This window comes from Musca domestica, unplaced genomic scaffold (genome assembly GCF_030504385.1).
Source record: "Musca domestica strain aabys unplaced genomic scaffold, Musca_domestica.polishedcontigs.V.1.1 8, whole genome shotgun sequence".
NCBI classification, from domain to species: Eukaryota; Metazoa; Arthropoda; class Insecta; order Diptera; family Muscidae; genus Musca; species Musca domestica.
This window is the reverse complement of record NW_026712409.1, coordinates 4,249,829-4,267,181: the sequence shown is the minus strand read 5'-3', so window position 1 is coordinate 4,267,181 and position 17,353 is coordinate 4,249,829. Positions and strand designations below refer to the sequence as shown.

The following is a 17,353-nucleotide window of genomic DNA, read 5'->3' as shown; positions in this document are numbered from 1 at the left end:
ATATGGGGAGAGCTCCCATAAGAGCACATTGTTCAGTCAGACTGCTCTTCAAAATCTAAAACCAAAATTCAACTTTTCTTCAAAAAAAAAAAAAAATCGAGAAAATATAATAATAATTAAAAAAAATATAATAATAATTTAATTTAAATAAAATAAATCCCCCCAATTACACTGTTCGACAAAGTTTCAAAAATTGGGGAAAATCCAGCAAATTATGAAAGTAGAGCTAGTATCGGCGTTTTGAAAGTTTACAACGCAAAGTAACCTAAATTGGGGGTGGCAAGTTCCCCCTCTACCACACTTTTGGAAGTTTTCAGATTAATATTCTTATATCGAGTCTTCGACAATATTGCAGATCAAAAAATAATATTTGTCGTAAATGTTAACCCTCAAGCGATTGGAAAATATGGGCAAGATCCTGAAAATAATTTAAATCAAGTCATATATTTATGTAAGGTTTATTGGTCATTTTTTGTAAATAGTGTTTCTAACAAATAATAATAAAATAATAAAATAAACGGAAAATCTGACAACAACGTGAAAAATACTCGGATTTCTTCTTACAAGGCGACTATTCCAAAAAACTTCATGGATACGACTCATATTCTGGGTGTAATCCAAAGATCTCTATCAAATTTCAAAGCTTTATTCTAAATGTTACGAAATACATATCAAACTACAGGGGTCCCTTTGTGCTACAGGATGAGATAAAAAACTGCAACAAAGTCAAAATCCACATTTTTTACATTTTTTTAATTTTATTGAATGAAAGCAAAAAATGTCGGAAATAACCTCAAATTTTAGAATAAGTCTAGATTTGTTCGAATTAGTCACCTTTGGCACGAATCATGGCCTTCAAACGGCCAATGAAACCGTCACACACTGCCCGACTGTTGTTCTGCGGTATTTTGGCCCATTCCCGGCGAAGCGCTTGCTTGATGTGATCGAAACTTTGTTATTTTTAGTGCCCAACCTTGCTTTCCAAAATACTCCAGACACTATAGTCCAACGGATTGGTATCCGGTGATTTTGGTGGCCATTGTGCACTGGAAATGAAGCGAGGAACCTCAATTTGTAACCATTCTTGGGTGGCTGAGTGCAATGGTGCTGAGTCCTGTTGGAATGTCCAAGATCTGAGGCTAAAATGTCCCAAGGCTTTTATACACCCTCCAGAATATTCTTCGGCATTTATTCTGATGCCACGGTCGATAAATACGAGCGGAGAGCGATTATCGGCTGTTATTGCGGGCCAGACCATCACCATGGCCGGCACTCGAGTTTTGGTGGTCAATCGAAGGTGCACATTTTCAGCTGACCTCTTTGGCAAGAAAACACGATCATTTTGTTTGTTTACAAACAGCTGGACAACGAACGTTTTCACATCGGAGACGAAGAAAACCAAATTACCACTTTTGGCCAAGCGAAGCAACTCTTTAGCTCTTTTGAGTCTATTTTCCTTCTGTTGCGGTATAAGTTTTTGCACTTTTTGGAATTTCTATGGCTTCAAATTGAGCACATTTTTTAATATTTGGCGAATAGAATATCGCGATATGTTCAGCCCACGAGCCATTTTTTGGCCACTGCGACGAGGGTTTCGATGAAGTCGCTTCTTTACTTTTCGAACCATTTCGGCTGATGTTGCTTTTTTTTTCCGTCCACTTCCTTGACGTCGGGCTACGTCGGGAGCGGTACGAGCGATGGTATGAGACACAAAAGATTTATTTACATTTAATTGCTGGAGTGCTCTAACGATAGCCATTTGTGGTTCTCCAGCCAAATGTAAAGAAATCACCCTATCATGCTTAAATTCTGCCACGAATATTTTATTTCTGGAAAATTCTCCCCAAAACGCTTTTGTACGCTTGTCAGCAATATAATGAGCTATCACTAGAATAATTTTAACAGCTGTCGGATGAGTGGCTTTGAAATTACAGCAGTCTGAAGTTGGTTGCAGTTTTTATCATCTCACCCTGTATTGGCAATTTTCTGTCATAGGATGATAAGTACTACCTCCTACGACAAAATTACCTATACATGTCTAACCTTCGTATGGCTCTGATAAAACTGTACCTACCCATTTTCTGTATTTAGGCGATTTTAGCTACACTTTTCCCCAGAATTATTTAAAAACCCAAATTTGGAGTTCGCAGTAGGTACCGCTTCCTATGACAGAAAATTGCCCACGCAATTTCTCATCTTCATGTAGCCCCCCAAAGAAATTATCGTTTTATAGAGTGATCATTTTATCTAATTTTTTTTTTTAAAGAATCCTTTCAAATCCTTTTTTTTAAAGAATCCTTCTCTGGCAGATAATTGGTTGTTGAGGTCAACGGTTTCGTATAGACCCCATATATAACTATACATCCAGATATTCGGTATTTTGGTAATTTGTGTTCAGCTTTTCAACAGAATTCTTTTAAATTCAGTATTTGGAGTTCGGGTGGGTATTACTTCACATCACCGAAAATTGTCCATACAAATTCGCGTCTTCGTGTAGCTCTCCATACCTCCAAATTTTTCGTCATTTCGATGATTTTAGCTGAATTTTTAACAGAATTGTCTTAAACTAGGCGTTTGGAGTTCGTAATTGGCACCACCTTCTCTGGCAAATAATTGGCGGTGAAGGTCCACGTTTTCGTATGGCCCCATATAAATGAAACTCTTGATATTCAGAAGTTGTATATTTATTGCAACACTTTTCAATGGATTTTTGTTTTATTTTTTGGTGGAGGTTATTATAAATTTAGTACGTCCAGAACGTCGCTGCTTTTTTACCCGTTTTTTTTTTTTAAATTGAAAATTATGTTTTAGTCCTCATTAATTTATATTGCCTAAAACGTTAACTTACTTCCTTAATTACTTAGATAAACTTCCGGAAAAACTCATCAACCTTTATAAAAATTAACACCTTTAGTTCCTAACAACTTCTGCAACAGGAAATGCATTAAACATTGAAAGAGGTCACTTAAAGTGCATTTTTGTTTCTTCCCAAAAATTGGGGTTTAGAACTTCCCTGGAATCATAAAAACAAAATAAGTGGTTTTAAATGTTTTGTCTCCTCTCTCCCTCTCTCTCTCTCTCTCTCTTTTTTTTATAGTTTTCCATTTTAATATTCTCTAATTATAAACCCTGGAAGAAAGCCAGCAGCCACTATCTTCCGCAACACGTGCTAATAACAATTAACACAATGGAGCTTAATAAACGATGCTCATAATTGGCTTAGTTAGGGCCCAAACGCTGGCAGCAGTCATCTGGCAGACCTGGTGGTGGCCTAGCTCGTCGTCTGCCAGCCAAGCCAAGCCATAACCCTTTTAATGACCCTTTAACAAAATATGGGAAGCTTAGAAGTGCGCTGTTGCTGTTGTTGTTGGTCTTCCCTTTCCGTTTTGTTTTATAATTCCCCAGAAGCAGCGACCAGTCGCCTTACCCTTTAGTCCAAAAACAAAGTTTAGTTATTTTGTCAACAGAAGAAAAAAAACTGGATGACAAAGAAGACCCGCCAGTCAGACTCTCTCAAATCGGCTTAGCAATTAAAACTAATTGTGACAAATTTTGTTCTTTGGAAAACATTTAATTTTTTTTCTTCTCCTCCTCTGGCGTATTTGTCTTCTTCATCTTCTTTGCTGAAATGAAATAAAAAAAGACAAAATATTCGAAAAAAAAATGTTTTGACAAATTTTTGTGTACCAAAAATTGTTGATGTTGTACCCCCACTTTTGGTTAACAAAACTCACAGCGAGTAAATAAACAAACAAACAAAGCGACAACCGATCGGTGGATTCTATGCTGTCGCCACATTTTTCTTCGTTTTTCTTGTTGCTTTTGTCCAGAGTGATTGTCGTATGTCGAATGTGCCGGCCTGACTGACTGACTGGCTGCCTGGCGGACGGAATGACTGGGTTATGTTACTCGTTTCTGAAGTGAGTGGCGATGGCGATTGCGGTGAGCGTTGTTGTTAAAAGGCTAGCGCGCTTTTTCGAATGTACGCACGCATGCGCGTAAGTATGCCTCTAAGTAATCAGCTGGCCATCGAGCCATCCAACCGTACCCCCAATTCGAATGACTCGCCGTTTGTCTGTTTCTCAGGCTAACTGGCCAGCCGGTTTTGTTTTCTTCTCTTCGGTTTGTTTGTTTGTATGTGGTGTGCTAACAGCGATTTGTTGATTTTTGGCATACGTTTTGTTGCTGTTGCTGTTGCTGTTGGTTTTGTCAAAGACGAATTGAAATACAACAACTATGCAAACATCGTCATCGTCGTACTTAAGACATTTCATTTCAAAATGTTAATAAACTTGGTGTAGTGGAGTTTTCGTTAAAAGTCGCGGACAGTGTGTCCTCTTTCCATCTACCCTCTGGTAGAGGATATCTCATATCTCATCTACTCTACAACAGACGGCTTGAGATGCCCTCCATGATACAGTAGATGACCTCTGACGTCATATACTCCACTGTAGATGACCTATGACGTCATATACTCCACTGTAGATGACCTCTGATGTCATCTACTCCACTGTAGATGACCTCTGATGTCATCTACTCCGCAGCAGTGACCTTTGACGTTATACACTCCGCAGTAGATGACCTCTGACGTATTCTACTCCATAGTAGATGACCTCTGACGTCATCTACTCCATAGTAGATGACCTCTGACGTCATCTACTCCATAGTAGATGTCTTCTGACGTCATCTACTCCATAGTAGATGACCTCTGACGTCATCTACTCCATAGTAGATGACCTCTGACGTCATCTACTCCATAGTAGATGACCTCTGACGTAATATACTCCATAGTAGATGACCTATGACGTAATCTACTCCATAGTAGATGACCTCTGACGTCATCTATTCCATAGTAGATGACCTCTGACGTCATCTATTCCATAGTAGATGACCTCTGACGTCATCTACTCCATAGTAGATGACCTCTGACGTCATATACTATATAGTAGATGACCTCTGACGACATCTACTATGGAGTAGATGACCTCTGACGTCATCTACGTTATGTAGATGTCTTCTGACGTCATCTACTCTACAGTAGATGTCTTCTGATGTCATCTACTCTACAGTAGATGTCTTCTGACGTCATCTACTCTACAGTAGATGTCTTCTGACGTCATCTACTCTACAGTAGATGTCTTCTGACGTCATCTACTCTACAGTAGATGTCTTCTGACGTCATCTACTCTACAGTAGATGTCTTCTGACGTCATCTACTCTACAGTAGATGTCTTCTGACGTCATCTACTCTACAGTAGATGTCTTCTGACGTCATCTACTCCACAGTAGATGTCTTCTGATGTCATCTACTCTACAGTAGACGTCTTCTGATGACATCTACTCTACAGTAGATGTCTTCTGATGATATCTACTCTACAGTAGATGTCTTCTGACGTCATCTGCTTTACAGTAGATGCCTTCTGACGTCATCTTCTCTACAGTAGATGTCTTCTGACGTCATCTACTCTACAGTAGATGTCTTCTGACGTCATCTACTCTACAGTAGATGTCTTCTGACGTCATCTACTCTACAGTAGATGTCTTCTGACGTCATCTACTCTACAGTAGATGTCTTCTGATGTCATCTACTCTACAGTAGACGTCTTCTGATGACATCTACTCTACAGTAGATGTCTTCTGATGACATCTACTCTACAGTAGATGTCTTCTGATGACATCTACTCTACAGTAGATGTCTTCTGACGTCATCTGCTTTACAGTAGATGCCTTCTGACGTCATCTTCTCTACAGTAGATGTCTTCTGACGTCATCTATTCCACAATAGATGCTTTCTGACGTCATCTACTCTACAGTAGATGTTTTCTGACGTCATCTACTCCACAGTAGATGTTTTCTGACGTCATCTACTCCATAGTAGATGACCTCTGATGTCATCTACTCCATAGTAGATTACCTCTGATGTCATCTACTTCATAGTAGATGATCTCTGACGGCATCTACTTCATAGTAGATGACCTCGGACGTCATCTACTCTGCAGTAGATGTCACCTGACGTGCAGTAGATGACCTCTGACATCATATACTCCACAGTGAATTTCCTCTACTCTACCGTAGATGACCTCTGATATCATCCACTCTCCCGTATATGCCCTCTGGAGTCATCTACTCAACAATATGATAATCTATGATGTTGTCTGGTCTACAAAAGACTGAAATCTGGCTAAAAAAAATTCTAACACTTTGTTCCACTGTAGCAAAACCCACCAAACTGGCATTCGCTGGAATATCGATACTGGCTGGTTAGCTAGCTGACTGACTGAGTGACTGACTGACATACGCTCAAAATGCCATATTCATGCAATACTTATTATTATCGTGCCGCAAACAAGACATGCAAAGGGTTTGTTTGGTAAGTGGTTTGCCTCTTTGGGGGGAATACGCTGCGTGGAGAAGGGGCAACGAAATATTCACTTCTGAAGTGTGACTTTATGATGGCTTTGTAAACAAAACAAAAAACGCTCTAAACAACAGCCGTAATCGTCGGAATGAAAACAACAACGATCTCTTCGTGATGGCTGGCTGGATGATGATATTGGTCACGGAGGTTATGGAGGAGGAGGAGGTCTGGGGCTGATCGATTGAAGATGTCGTCGTTCGTTTGCCTGCTATTTCGGGGAATGACTTTCATTTCGATATTGGAATTTGTTTGTCAGAAATGTTTAACAATAAAAAAAACAAAATTACATGAACAATTTCACACTTTGTTTGAGTCGTTAAATTGCCGAAAATCGAGGCAGAGAGAAAGAGAGATTAAAGTCGTAAAATTGTATTTCGAAAGAACGCAATTCCCACTCAGAGTCAGTGTGCCAATTGCATGGTCCATGTAATCGCGAACTTTTCCATATTCTGAAAATCCACTTATCCAGCTTTGCTGTTAATTTTTTTTTTTTTTTTTGTTGCTGCTCCCTCCTTTTGTTTTTGTTAATTTGTGCAACATAAGCTTTTTGCTGGAGTGTGTGAAATGCTTGAGTTGTAAAGTATCGCGTCGACGACAACAACAACAAGAGCAGCAACAAAAAACCTAACTAACTTGCGCACGCGCACAGCTGTGTCCATTTAGCTGTTGTTTCATAGCTACAAAACAATAACAGCAACAACAGCAACACCACAACGAGAGGTTTTAAACAAAAAAAAAACGATTCCTGTTAAACATATTCATGTTTGGCAGTTTTGCTAATTTGTTGTTGTTGTTGGTGTTGCTGTTGTTGTGCGGGTTTTATTTGCCGGTCAATCAGTCTGTGTTGTTAATTTCGGTTTTGTTTTTTTTTTTCGTTTCCCCAGCCATGGATTTCTTTCTTGGTTTCGGTTACGCCAGTAATTTTTTTCATAACACCGTTAATATGACGACCACCATCAGATTGAGCGGAATATCATTGTTTTTATATTCAACTTCATTATCAGCATCATCATTATTTTCAAATTCAAATGAATTACCATTTTCAAAACTTCCGAAATCATCGGAATCATCCAAAACTGCCGAATTGAGAATAACCCCATCTTTCCCATAACAAATTTGAAGGGTCCAAAATGAATTAATCATTTTTGCTATGGAAATTCCTTAAAAATTAATGATTGATATTCTTTTCGAACGGAAGATAATTCAAATTAATTTCCTCAAATTATAAAATATTTATAAAATTTGTAATATTAGGGAACGTCATGTTTCAAAAGTTCAACTAATTTCCGTTCGGATTTTATGAATGAATTTCATTCTATCTAAAATTAATCTTTTAAACAAAATATTTAATGAAAAAGTTTCTTTTGCGGTCTCTTATAAGTGTTAATCGTTGTTTTTATCATTTTGATTATTTTGTACCCCTCGATTTTAGGAAATACGAGTCAAGAGATCATTTATATTTTCCCATTTGCCTAATGAACATAATTTTGATAGGCATTTCCATTTTTGAGCTTTACCTCTACTAATATTCATTATCTTTCCTTACCTTCTTGAAGAGAATGTATATGGGGGGATTTCCTTTTACGTCATTGGCTTCCACATGAAAAAAGGTTCGATTAATAACCTTGCAATTCAAAATTTGGCGCCCAAGCAGACATATGCAAGATGCAACATTATTTATTTATCATGACAATCGGGTGGATGTGAATTCCTCAAAATTGCTAATGTCAACAGTAGAGTAAGAAATGTCGCGTCAGAGGCAGACCTGGGGGCCTCGGAAATATTTCAAGTTTTGTTTTTTTTTTTGTGAGCATTTCACATATCTTTTATTATTTTCTTATGAATTGTTTGCTACCAATTTTTTTTTGAAAGGGAAATGATAGTAGATTCTTAAAAAAAATTTTTTTGAAGTCCTATCGGGACATGATTTTGAGTTTATAGAGATTTTCAAGGACTATCAAGCTATGATCCCGTAATTTCCAATTTTTTTGAAAGGTTGTCATCGTTTATATTTAATCAATTCAAAGGCCATGTTTGTGATTTTTTGGAGAACTTTTTTGAGAATTATCGAGGGTTTTTTTGGATTTAAAGGATTTTTCTGAAGAACCATGAGAGTCAAGATTTTGGATATTTAAGGACGTTTTTAAGGAACTATGAGAGTCGAGAGATAGGATTTATTTTTAGAAAGAAATTCAAGATTTTAGAAAAATATTTAAAGACCTGATGAATCAGAATTTGAATTTTGTGCATTTTTTGCAGAACTATTGGGGCAAAATGTTGGGATATTTTTTATCTTCATAATTATGGTTTTCAAAAGAATTTCTTTATGGGGATATCTGGATTAAAATTATGGAAATGCAGGGTAAGATGAAAAAAATGCAACCAACTTCAGACTGCTGTCATTTCCAAGTTACTCGTCCGACAGCTTTTAAAATTATTCCAGTGACAGCTCATTATATTGTTTACAAGCGTACCAAAGCATTTTGGTGAGAATTTTCCAGAAAAAAAGTTATTCGTGATGGAATTCAAGCGTGATAGTGTGATTTCTTTATATTTGGCTGGAAAACCACCACCAAGTGGTTATCGTTAAAGCACTTCAGCATTTAAATGTGAATAAATCTTTTGTGTCTCGTACCATCATACTGTGATACTGTTAGCGTAGCCCGACGTCAAGGAGGTGGACGGAAAAAAACAGCAACATCAGCAGAAATGGTTCGAAAAGTAAAGAAGCGACTTGATCGAAATCTGCGTCGCTGTGGCCGAAAAATGGCTCGTGAGCTGAACATATTCGCAATATTCGGAAAATATTGAAAAATGAGCTCGGAGTAAAGCCATTGAAATTTCAAAAAGTCCAAGAACTAACACCGCAACAGAAAGAAAATAGACTCAAAAGAGCTAAAGAGTTGCTTCACTTGGCCGAAAGTGGTCAACTGCCAAATTTGGTTTTTTCTGTCTCCGATGAGAAAACATTCGTTGTCCTGCAGTTTGTAAACAAACAAAATGATCGTTTTTACTTGCCAAAGAGGTCAGCTGAAAATGTGCACCTTCGGTTGGCCACCAGAACTCAAGCGCCGGCCATGGTGATGGTGTGGGCGCTATCCGCTCGTATATAATCGACCGTGGTTGGCAAGGTTGGCACTAAAAAATACCAAAGTGTCGATCACCTCAAGCAAGCGCTTCGCCTTAAATGGGCCAAAATACCGCAGAGCAAAATTGGGGCAGCGTGTGACGGTTTCATTGGCCCTTTGAAGACCATAATTCGTGCCAAAGTTGACCAATTCGAACAAATCTAAAATTATTCTAAAATTTCTTTTTTTCAATTTTTTCTCAGTATTCGGAGAACATTTTTGAAACTTAGTGCCGCACCAAGAGGTGACATACTGTCAATTTTGAATTACTCCTTCCTCAACTCAAAGGAAATACCTAAAGACGTTCTAATATTTTTTTATACTACATGGTTTTTGGTGAAACCCCTCTTTCTCCCTTATTTCACTAACTTTTTTTTTGGAAACTCATTTCGTAAAACGTTTAATTTAATTGCATGCAACATTGTTAAACAGAACCCACAATTTTGCCAGTATAACTCAAAGACTTCTTGGCACATCAAATTACCTTTGAAGATAAAAACTCTCCTCCCTCCTTTCATTAGCTCCCCTCCTCACCAAACATTATTTGCGATTTTCATCAAAGGAAATTTGAAGAGCCTTTAGCTTGGCTTGCCCCAGACCAAAAAAAAGGAACTCATCGTTCATCTTTTATGCCCTAAGTTCGATTCGGACCGTAAAATGATCTCCAATTGTCAATTTGATATTAATTATAGATAACCTCTTCGATTTCGTTGAAACCAGACAACGAATTTTTTTTTCATGATCTTAGCCTTTTTAAGCAGAATCTTGAAAAGTAACAACAACAGCAACAACAAAATGTAGAGTAAGCCCACGTTTTATTTGATTTTTTGGTTTTTCGGATCAATTTAAAATTATCTAGGTTCTCTCTCTCTACCTATATTGCAAATGAAAGATAATATTTCAAAGAAGCACACAGGTGAGAGTGATAGGAGGGAATTTGATTCTCTCAGACCTGTTTCTTTTAAGAAAAAAAAAAAAACACAAGACACTTAGCACATGCTGAGATTTCCAACTGTTAGTCGCTAGAATTGTAGATACTACCTGAGTAGAAGGAAACAAAAATCTGGGATCAAACTCTCTACTCTGCTATAAGATAGATCGTTTAATTGTCTCAAGTAGAGAGAGAGAGAGAGAGAGTGAGAGCAAAGGCTGTATAAACAACAAACATAAATGCAGCAGCACCAGAAAAAAATGGTGGTAGTATCTTTTTGGATGTCTGTTATTAACTGCCTTCGTATGCCTGTGTAGTGGTGGTAAACAATCTATGTTTCATTTTAAAAAATGCCATCACATGCAAAGTGAGAGAGCACTACCACTTGAGCTCTACTCCCAGAAAATCACCACACACAATCAAACGGCGAGAGAGAGAGGGAGAGCAGCCAAAGTGAGTGTGCCTGGCTATGGCATTGGTAGTTACATTTCGTATTTTCAAGATAAACTTTAGTTTCATACTCAACGTTTTAAAGCGAACTTCGTATGTCGTCGCCGCCTCCGTCGTCGTATTAAAAGAAATGCCTTCATAATTTTTTCTCAATTTTTTTGCAAAACATTTGTGGATTATTTAGCGCGTTTTTGGTTAATTTTCAATAAAAAAAATTACAAAAATATTTTAAATAAATAAAAAAAAACAAGTGTTACAGAATTTTAAGATGTCAAGAAATTTCTAAAAAAAGATCAAAGTTAATCTGAAAAAAAAAATCCACTACCAACAACAGTAAAACTTGTTAGGCTAGTAAATCTGACGGCAATACAACTGCCAACTGTTTGTAAAGTGCCTAACACAACACCCATGAGAGAGTGTGCAGAAAATATAAGCAAATCTTAAAGAAAAACCAACAACAAATTGTGTCTTTTTTCAAAAGAAGTAAAAAAAAAAGGAAAATCAAAATTGCAAATTGTACAAAAGCAAAAAAAAAAAAAAAATAATAAATGCAAATGACGTAAGATTCTCAAAAAGAATCGAAGAATTAAATCAAAATTTATGTATTGAGTATTGAAGATCGAAAAAAACAAAAAATACAACCAAGTGAAAACTCACCAAACCACCGAGGAAAAACAACCCACCCAAAAGTGATTTCCCAACCCAAACGAACCACCCAAACCCAAGCAAACATTTAGGGATTGCAACAGAGAACTATAATGACGTTGGCGTTACAAAGCTGAGCTGGGCTGCTGCTACTTTTTCTTTTTCCCCCTGTTTTTCGACAATGAAAGGATACAATTGGCTTGGAGCCTCACTACTCCTACTGATAGTACTCACGCACAATTTTGAGCCCCTGTTGGCGCAGCGAGCACGCAATGGCCGCAACAGCAACAAATACAACGAGGATACCAACAACAATCGATCACAGCGCAAGCGCAACAACAACAATGGCAATCGCTCACAGTCATCGCATCGCCCACGTCCATCCAGCCAACATCTGATATCGTCATTGGCCGCGCCAAGCAGCCTTAGCAGCAGCAGCATCAGCGGCAGCAGCAGTTCCTCCACGCATCATCACCTGGCCGAGGACCAGCATACGGAATTTGTAAAGGGCAAAAGTAAGTTCTAAAAATAAAATTTGTAATCGAAAAAAAAAGAAAAAAATACTGGAAATTTAAAACAAGTAGGTTGCGAGAAAAAAGAAAACACTTTCTCACACACGCTCACTCACACACACACACATACAGCAGGGAAGGGATTTAATGTTCGCACAATTAAATGCAGGTTAATGATGAAGCTAATGACTTTCTTGTTGTTGTTATTGATGTTTTTTCTAGTTTATGTCTGAATCGCTTTGAACCAAACCAAAGTTAATGCAAATAACCACCAAATCCAAATCCATGCAACAGCCACTGCCATCCATCCAAACAACTATCCGAACTAAAAGCATTTTGTATGCGCTATTACACGTCGCTCATAGTTCACTCTTGTTACTACGTGATTCCAATACAAATCGCTCGGCGAAGTTGATGATTTCTTTACAACATGGCCAGAAATCCAAGTCAATAAACATTGTTAAACGCACAAAAAAAAGCAACAACATTGGTAGAATGTTTTTTTTTTTGTGTATTTTTGCATTTGAAATGATTTTGAGGAATTTTCACTTTTGGGTTTGGGCAATTCTGGAAATACCTCTCGCACGGGCATTGCTTCTCGCAGAATTCGCAAAAGGCCAGACCAGAAATTCTCTGTGATAAATGGAGACTCGAAATATAAAAGGAAAACTAACAAGTAAAAAAACTGTAAGTTCGACCGGGCCGATCTTTGAATAACCTCCACCATTTGGAACAAATTTGGCAATTTTCAAAAAAAAAAAAAAATAAATAAATAAAAAAAATAATAATAATAATAAAATCCGTTAAAAATTCTATTAAAAATCTTAAAAATACCGAATGTAGGTGTTTTATTAGGGTCTAAACGACGACAAGAACCTGATTAGGTAACATTTGTCATAAGCCATTACAATATTCAAATAGGAAACTTAAAAAAATCGGTGAAAATGTTGCTAAAATCATCAAAATATCGAATATTGGGAGGTACGTTGTATATGGGGGCTATACGAAGCCGTGTACATGCACAGACAATTTTGCTGTCATAGGGTGTAGTATCCAGTACGAACTTCAAATACCGAATTTGAAACAATTCCGGAGAATAATGTCACTAAAATCATTAAAATACCGAATATCGGGAGGTACCCTTATATGGGGGCTATACGAAGAGGTGGAGCTGCACAGACAATTTTCTGTCATAGGGTGTAGTATCCAGTACGAACTTCAAATACTGAATTTGAAACAATTCCGGAGAATAATGTCACTAAAATCATTAAAATACCGAATATCGGGAGGTACCCTTATATGGGGGCTATACGAAGAGGTGGAGCTGCACAGACAATTTTCTGTCTTAGGCTGTAGTATTCATTGCGAACTTCAAATACCAAATTTGAAACAATTCCGGTGAATAATGGCGCTAAAATCAACAAAGTACCGAAAATCGGGAGGTACTGTTATATAGAGGCTATACGAAGACGTGGACTTGCACAGACAATTTTCTGTCATAGGGTGTAGTATCCATTACGAATTTCAAATTTACAACATTTCCGGTGAATAATGTCGCTAAAATCATCAAAATACCGAATATCGGGAGGTACCGTTATATGGGGGCTATACCAGAATATGGACTTACATGACCCATTTTCAATAACAAAAGTCCTGCAGACATAATATACATTTGAGTAAAATTTTATCAACCTACTTCATTTCGTTCGGAAGCTAAAGTGATTTCCATAGACGGACAGACATCGCTAAATCGACATAGAATTGTATGCTGATCAAAAATAATGTGGGGTCTAAAATGTATATTTCGAGGTGTTACAAACGGAATGACAAACTCAATGTACCCTCCATACCATGATGGAGGGCATGAAAAGGGTTAGAGTTCACTTTATCTGCCTTGTAGAGTCGTTGTCGGGTTTCGATCAAGTCGTTTCTTTACTTTTCGAACCAATTCTGCTGATGTTGCTTTTTTCCTCCATCCACTTCCTTGACGTCGGGGAGCTACGCTACCAGTATCACGAGCGAGGTAACGAGCGATGTTACGTGACACAAAATATTTATTCACATTTATATGCTGGAGTGCCCTAACGATAGCTACTTGTGGTTCTCCAGCCAAATATAAAGAAATCGCACTATCCCGCTTGAATTCCATCACGAATAATTTTTTTTCTGGAAAATTCTCACCAAAATGCTTTTGTACGCTTGTAAACAATATAATGAGCTGTCACTTGAATAATTTTAATAGCTGTCGGACGAGTGGCTTAGAAATGACAGCAGTCTGAAGTTAGTTGCAGTTTTTTCGTCTCACCCTGTATTTATCGCCAAAATCAACAAATTTCTTTATATCTATGAATTTTTTTAGTGAAAAACTTAGATTTGCGTGGAAAACAAAAATTTCCCAAAGGGGATTTTTTTTTGTTTTTTTCATGGAAAACAAAAATATCCCACAAAATTTCCCTTCGAGGAAATTTTCATTTATGCCCAAAATCAACAATTTTCTACACATCTATGCATTTCTCGATGGAAAACTTAGATTTGCGTGGAAAACAAAAATTTCCCTAAAAATTTCCCAAAGGGGAATTTTTCGTTTTTTTGATTTCTTATGGCTTATTTTTTAAAAAAGGAGCTAGAACTATTAGGATTTCTATAAACCCCTTCAAACCAAACTTTTCCATGGATGCAGAGAATTCAAATATTTCCAAGGATATTTTTAAGTTTTAACAATAACTCATGAATTTTGTGAGCTAAAATGAGTTTTTTTTTTATAAAAAAAATTGGATTGTTTATTGAAATTGTATTCATTTTCCTTATTTCCAAGACAACAACAAAAACAACACTTGTTTGCAAAATTAATATCCAAAGTATTCTTCCAACAACAACAACAATATAACCTCCATACGTGATCTTGTGTTAACTCACCTATTTAGCAACACCTGTACGAAGGGCGTTCGATAAGTTTTTTTCCTTCTCTACTTCTTCGAAGAATAAATAAAATCACTGCTTTATTGTTATTAACAACTAATTGATATGTAAATGAATTTTATTGTTTCAAAAATGAGTCAATATCTCAAACAAACAATACTCAACAGTTTGGCGAGGAATCACAGCAAAGCGACTAACGGCTTCAGGGCATTATGGAAAAAAATTAAAGAACATTGAAAGTAAATTCTGCGTTTGTTCGAAGCCGATTCTTCTTCATGGGTGGTAAAACCATAATCAACCGGTTCCTTAGAAAAAAAAAAGAAATGCATATTAGGCAGAAAATATAAACAATTTTTGGAATAGAATTTTGAAATAATTCTAAGCTAGAAAGCGTTAATATTGTGGCAGTTTTTTAAAGGTAAATTGAAGACGGGGATATGAAACTCGATTTTTTATTAATCGATTCAAAGAATTTTCCCATTGAAAAGTCTAAAGTGGAAGACGATTTTTCCTAGTGCTAAAAATCAATATCTTGTCGATTTTGCGCCCACGGATCTTGCTCGATTTTTAAAATAGTTTAATATTAATCACGCAAACCAAAAAAATATTTCAACGACTTAGAATTTCATCCGACATTTCGATCCAACATCGGATAACAATTGGCAAGAGCTAAATCCGGTGGGAATGAGAAAATTAAGAAAAAATTGAGCTGCCCTGGAAAAAGCTTCGGAATTAGATTTTCTCTTTCGAAAATGTCAGAGTTCGGACAAAACTCTGTCCAAAAAAGGGCAATTCGAATTCGATTATGGCCGAAATATAGGATCAAGTTCTGAAGTTTTTTCGGTGCAGTTCTGATTTCTCTTTATTTTCTATTTTCAAATGGATTTAGCTCTTCTGAATTCAATTACTCAATTTTTAGCCGATATTGGATCGAAATAACGGATACAATTCTGAAGGGTAACTCAAATCTACCTTCGTTTTCTCACTTCCATTGGATTTAAAACCTGTAAACCATAGAAAAACGGAAACACCACATCGAACAGATTTCAGACAAAAATCCATCAGACGCCTCGAAATAACATGAGACATTTTGCAGACAAATCGAACACACATCGCTTGGTTTGCTGGGTAGACAAACAAACCACAGTAAATATTGAGAAGGCGAAAAGCGAATTGAAGCGAAAAATTCTTGTAGGACTTCAGGGTGTTTTGGAAACCTACTTAAGCTTCTCGAAAAAAATGAACAGGTCTACCAATTAATTATTCAAAATCACTCAATTTTGTAATTATATATATATTTCATTCCGCAACAATTTAATTAACATTGAATTGAGGCGACCGCACTTAACATTTATGCTGTCATAAGTCATGATGCAAGTGTAAAATCATCTAAACCGGATTAATAAAATTAACAAATTATAAGCCCTGGTGGTGGCCAACAAATGCCCCTTAACCATACGAAAATATGCAGCATTGGATAAATGCACTGCAATAATTGCTCTGAGATGAAGCGTGTGTTCCGATGGATGGATAATGGATGGATGCCTCAAGCTTATGACAACCCATGATTAATTTGTATGAGTGTTTCGAATTGATTTGCTGTTAAGCTTTGAAAATTTTGTAAATGTTTAGCCGTGAAATACAGTAGTTAATTTTGTGTGCGATTATTTTCCTAAGAGCTACTTGAAGTATTTAAATTATAGGGCAAATATCATAATTAAGTAAAATCAATTGAGGTCTTGGGGAGAAAACCGGAGGCATTTAAACATTAGTTGCAGTGTAAAGTTTTTATTGAATGTCGTTAATTTAGATATAAAATCAGTAATTGCCTTGTCAGAAAATATACTAAGCCGATTTTCGAAAAACTCGCTCGAATTTGAGTAAAGAATAAAACTCGCTCGAATTTGAGTAAAGAATGAAACTCGCTCGAATTCGAGTAAAGAGAGAAACTAGCCCGAATTGGTCTGCACGCATTTCTGGGAGTTGAAAAAACAAAACGAGCATGATCGTAAAGAATAAAACCCACTCGAATCTGAGAAAAGAGAGATACTCGGTCGAATTTAAGTAAAGAGAGTGCAAAGTTTTTATTGAATGTTGTTAATTTAGAAATAAAATCAGTAATTGCCTTATCAGAAATTGCCTTAAAGAATGAAACTTGCTCGAATTTGAGTTAAGAGAGAAACTTGATCGATTTTGAGTAAAGAGAGAAACTTGCTCGATTTTGAGTAAGGAATGAAACTGGCTCGAATTTGAGTAAAGAGAGAAACTCGCTTAAATTTTAGTAAAGAGAGAAATTCGCTCGAATTTGAGTAAAGAGAGAAACTTCCTCGAATTGGTCGGCATGCATTTC

General features: G+C 36.8%; 1 protein-coding gene across 2 annotated transcripts in view; it reads left to right on the top strand.

Moving 5' to 3' along the window:
- Window positions 1–17,353, top strand: part of LOC101887261 (epidermal growth factor receptor) — a 147,922-nt gene that overhangs the window by 100,127 nt on the left and 30,442 nt on the right. Inside the window, exon 1 of one of the 2 annotated variants that reach the window (XM_005174706.4) lies at window positions 10,919–12,087. The exons of the other annotated variant lie outside the window; for it this stretch is intronic. Coding sequence (XP_005174763.1) covers window positions 11,754–12,087 — 334 coding nt within the window. The 5' untranslated portion in view covers window positions 10,919–11,753. Of the gene's footprint in view, window positions 1–10,918; window positions 12,088–17,353 lie in introns of those variants that run through there. 2 annotated transcript variants of the gene reach the window in all.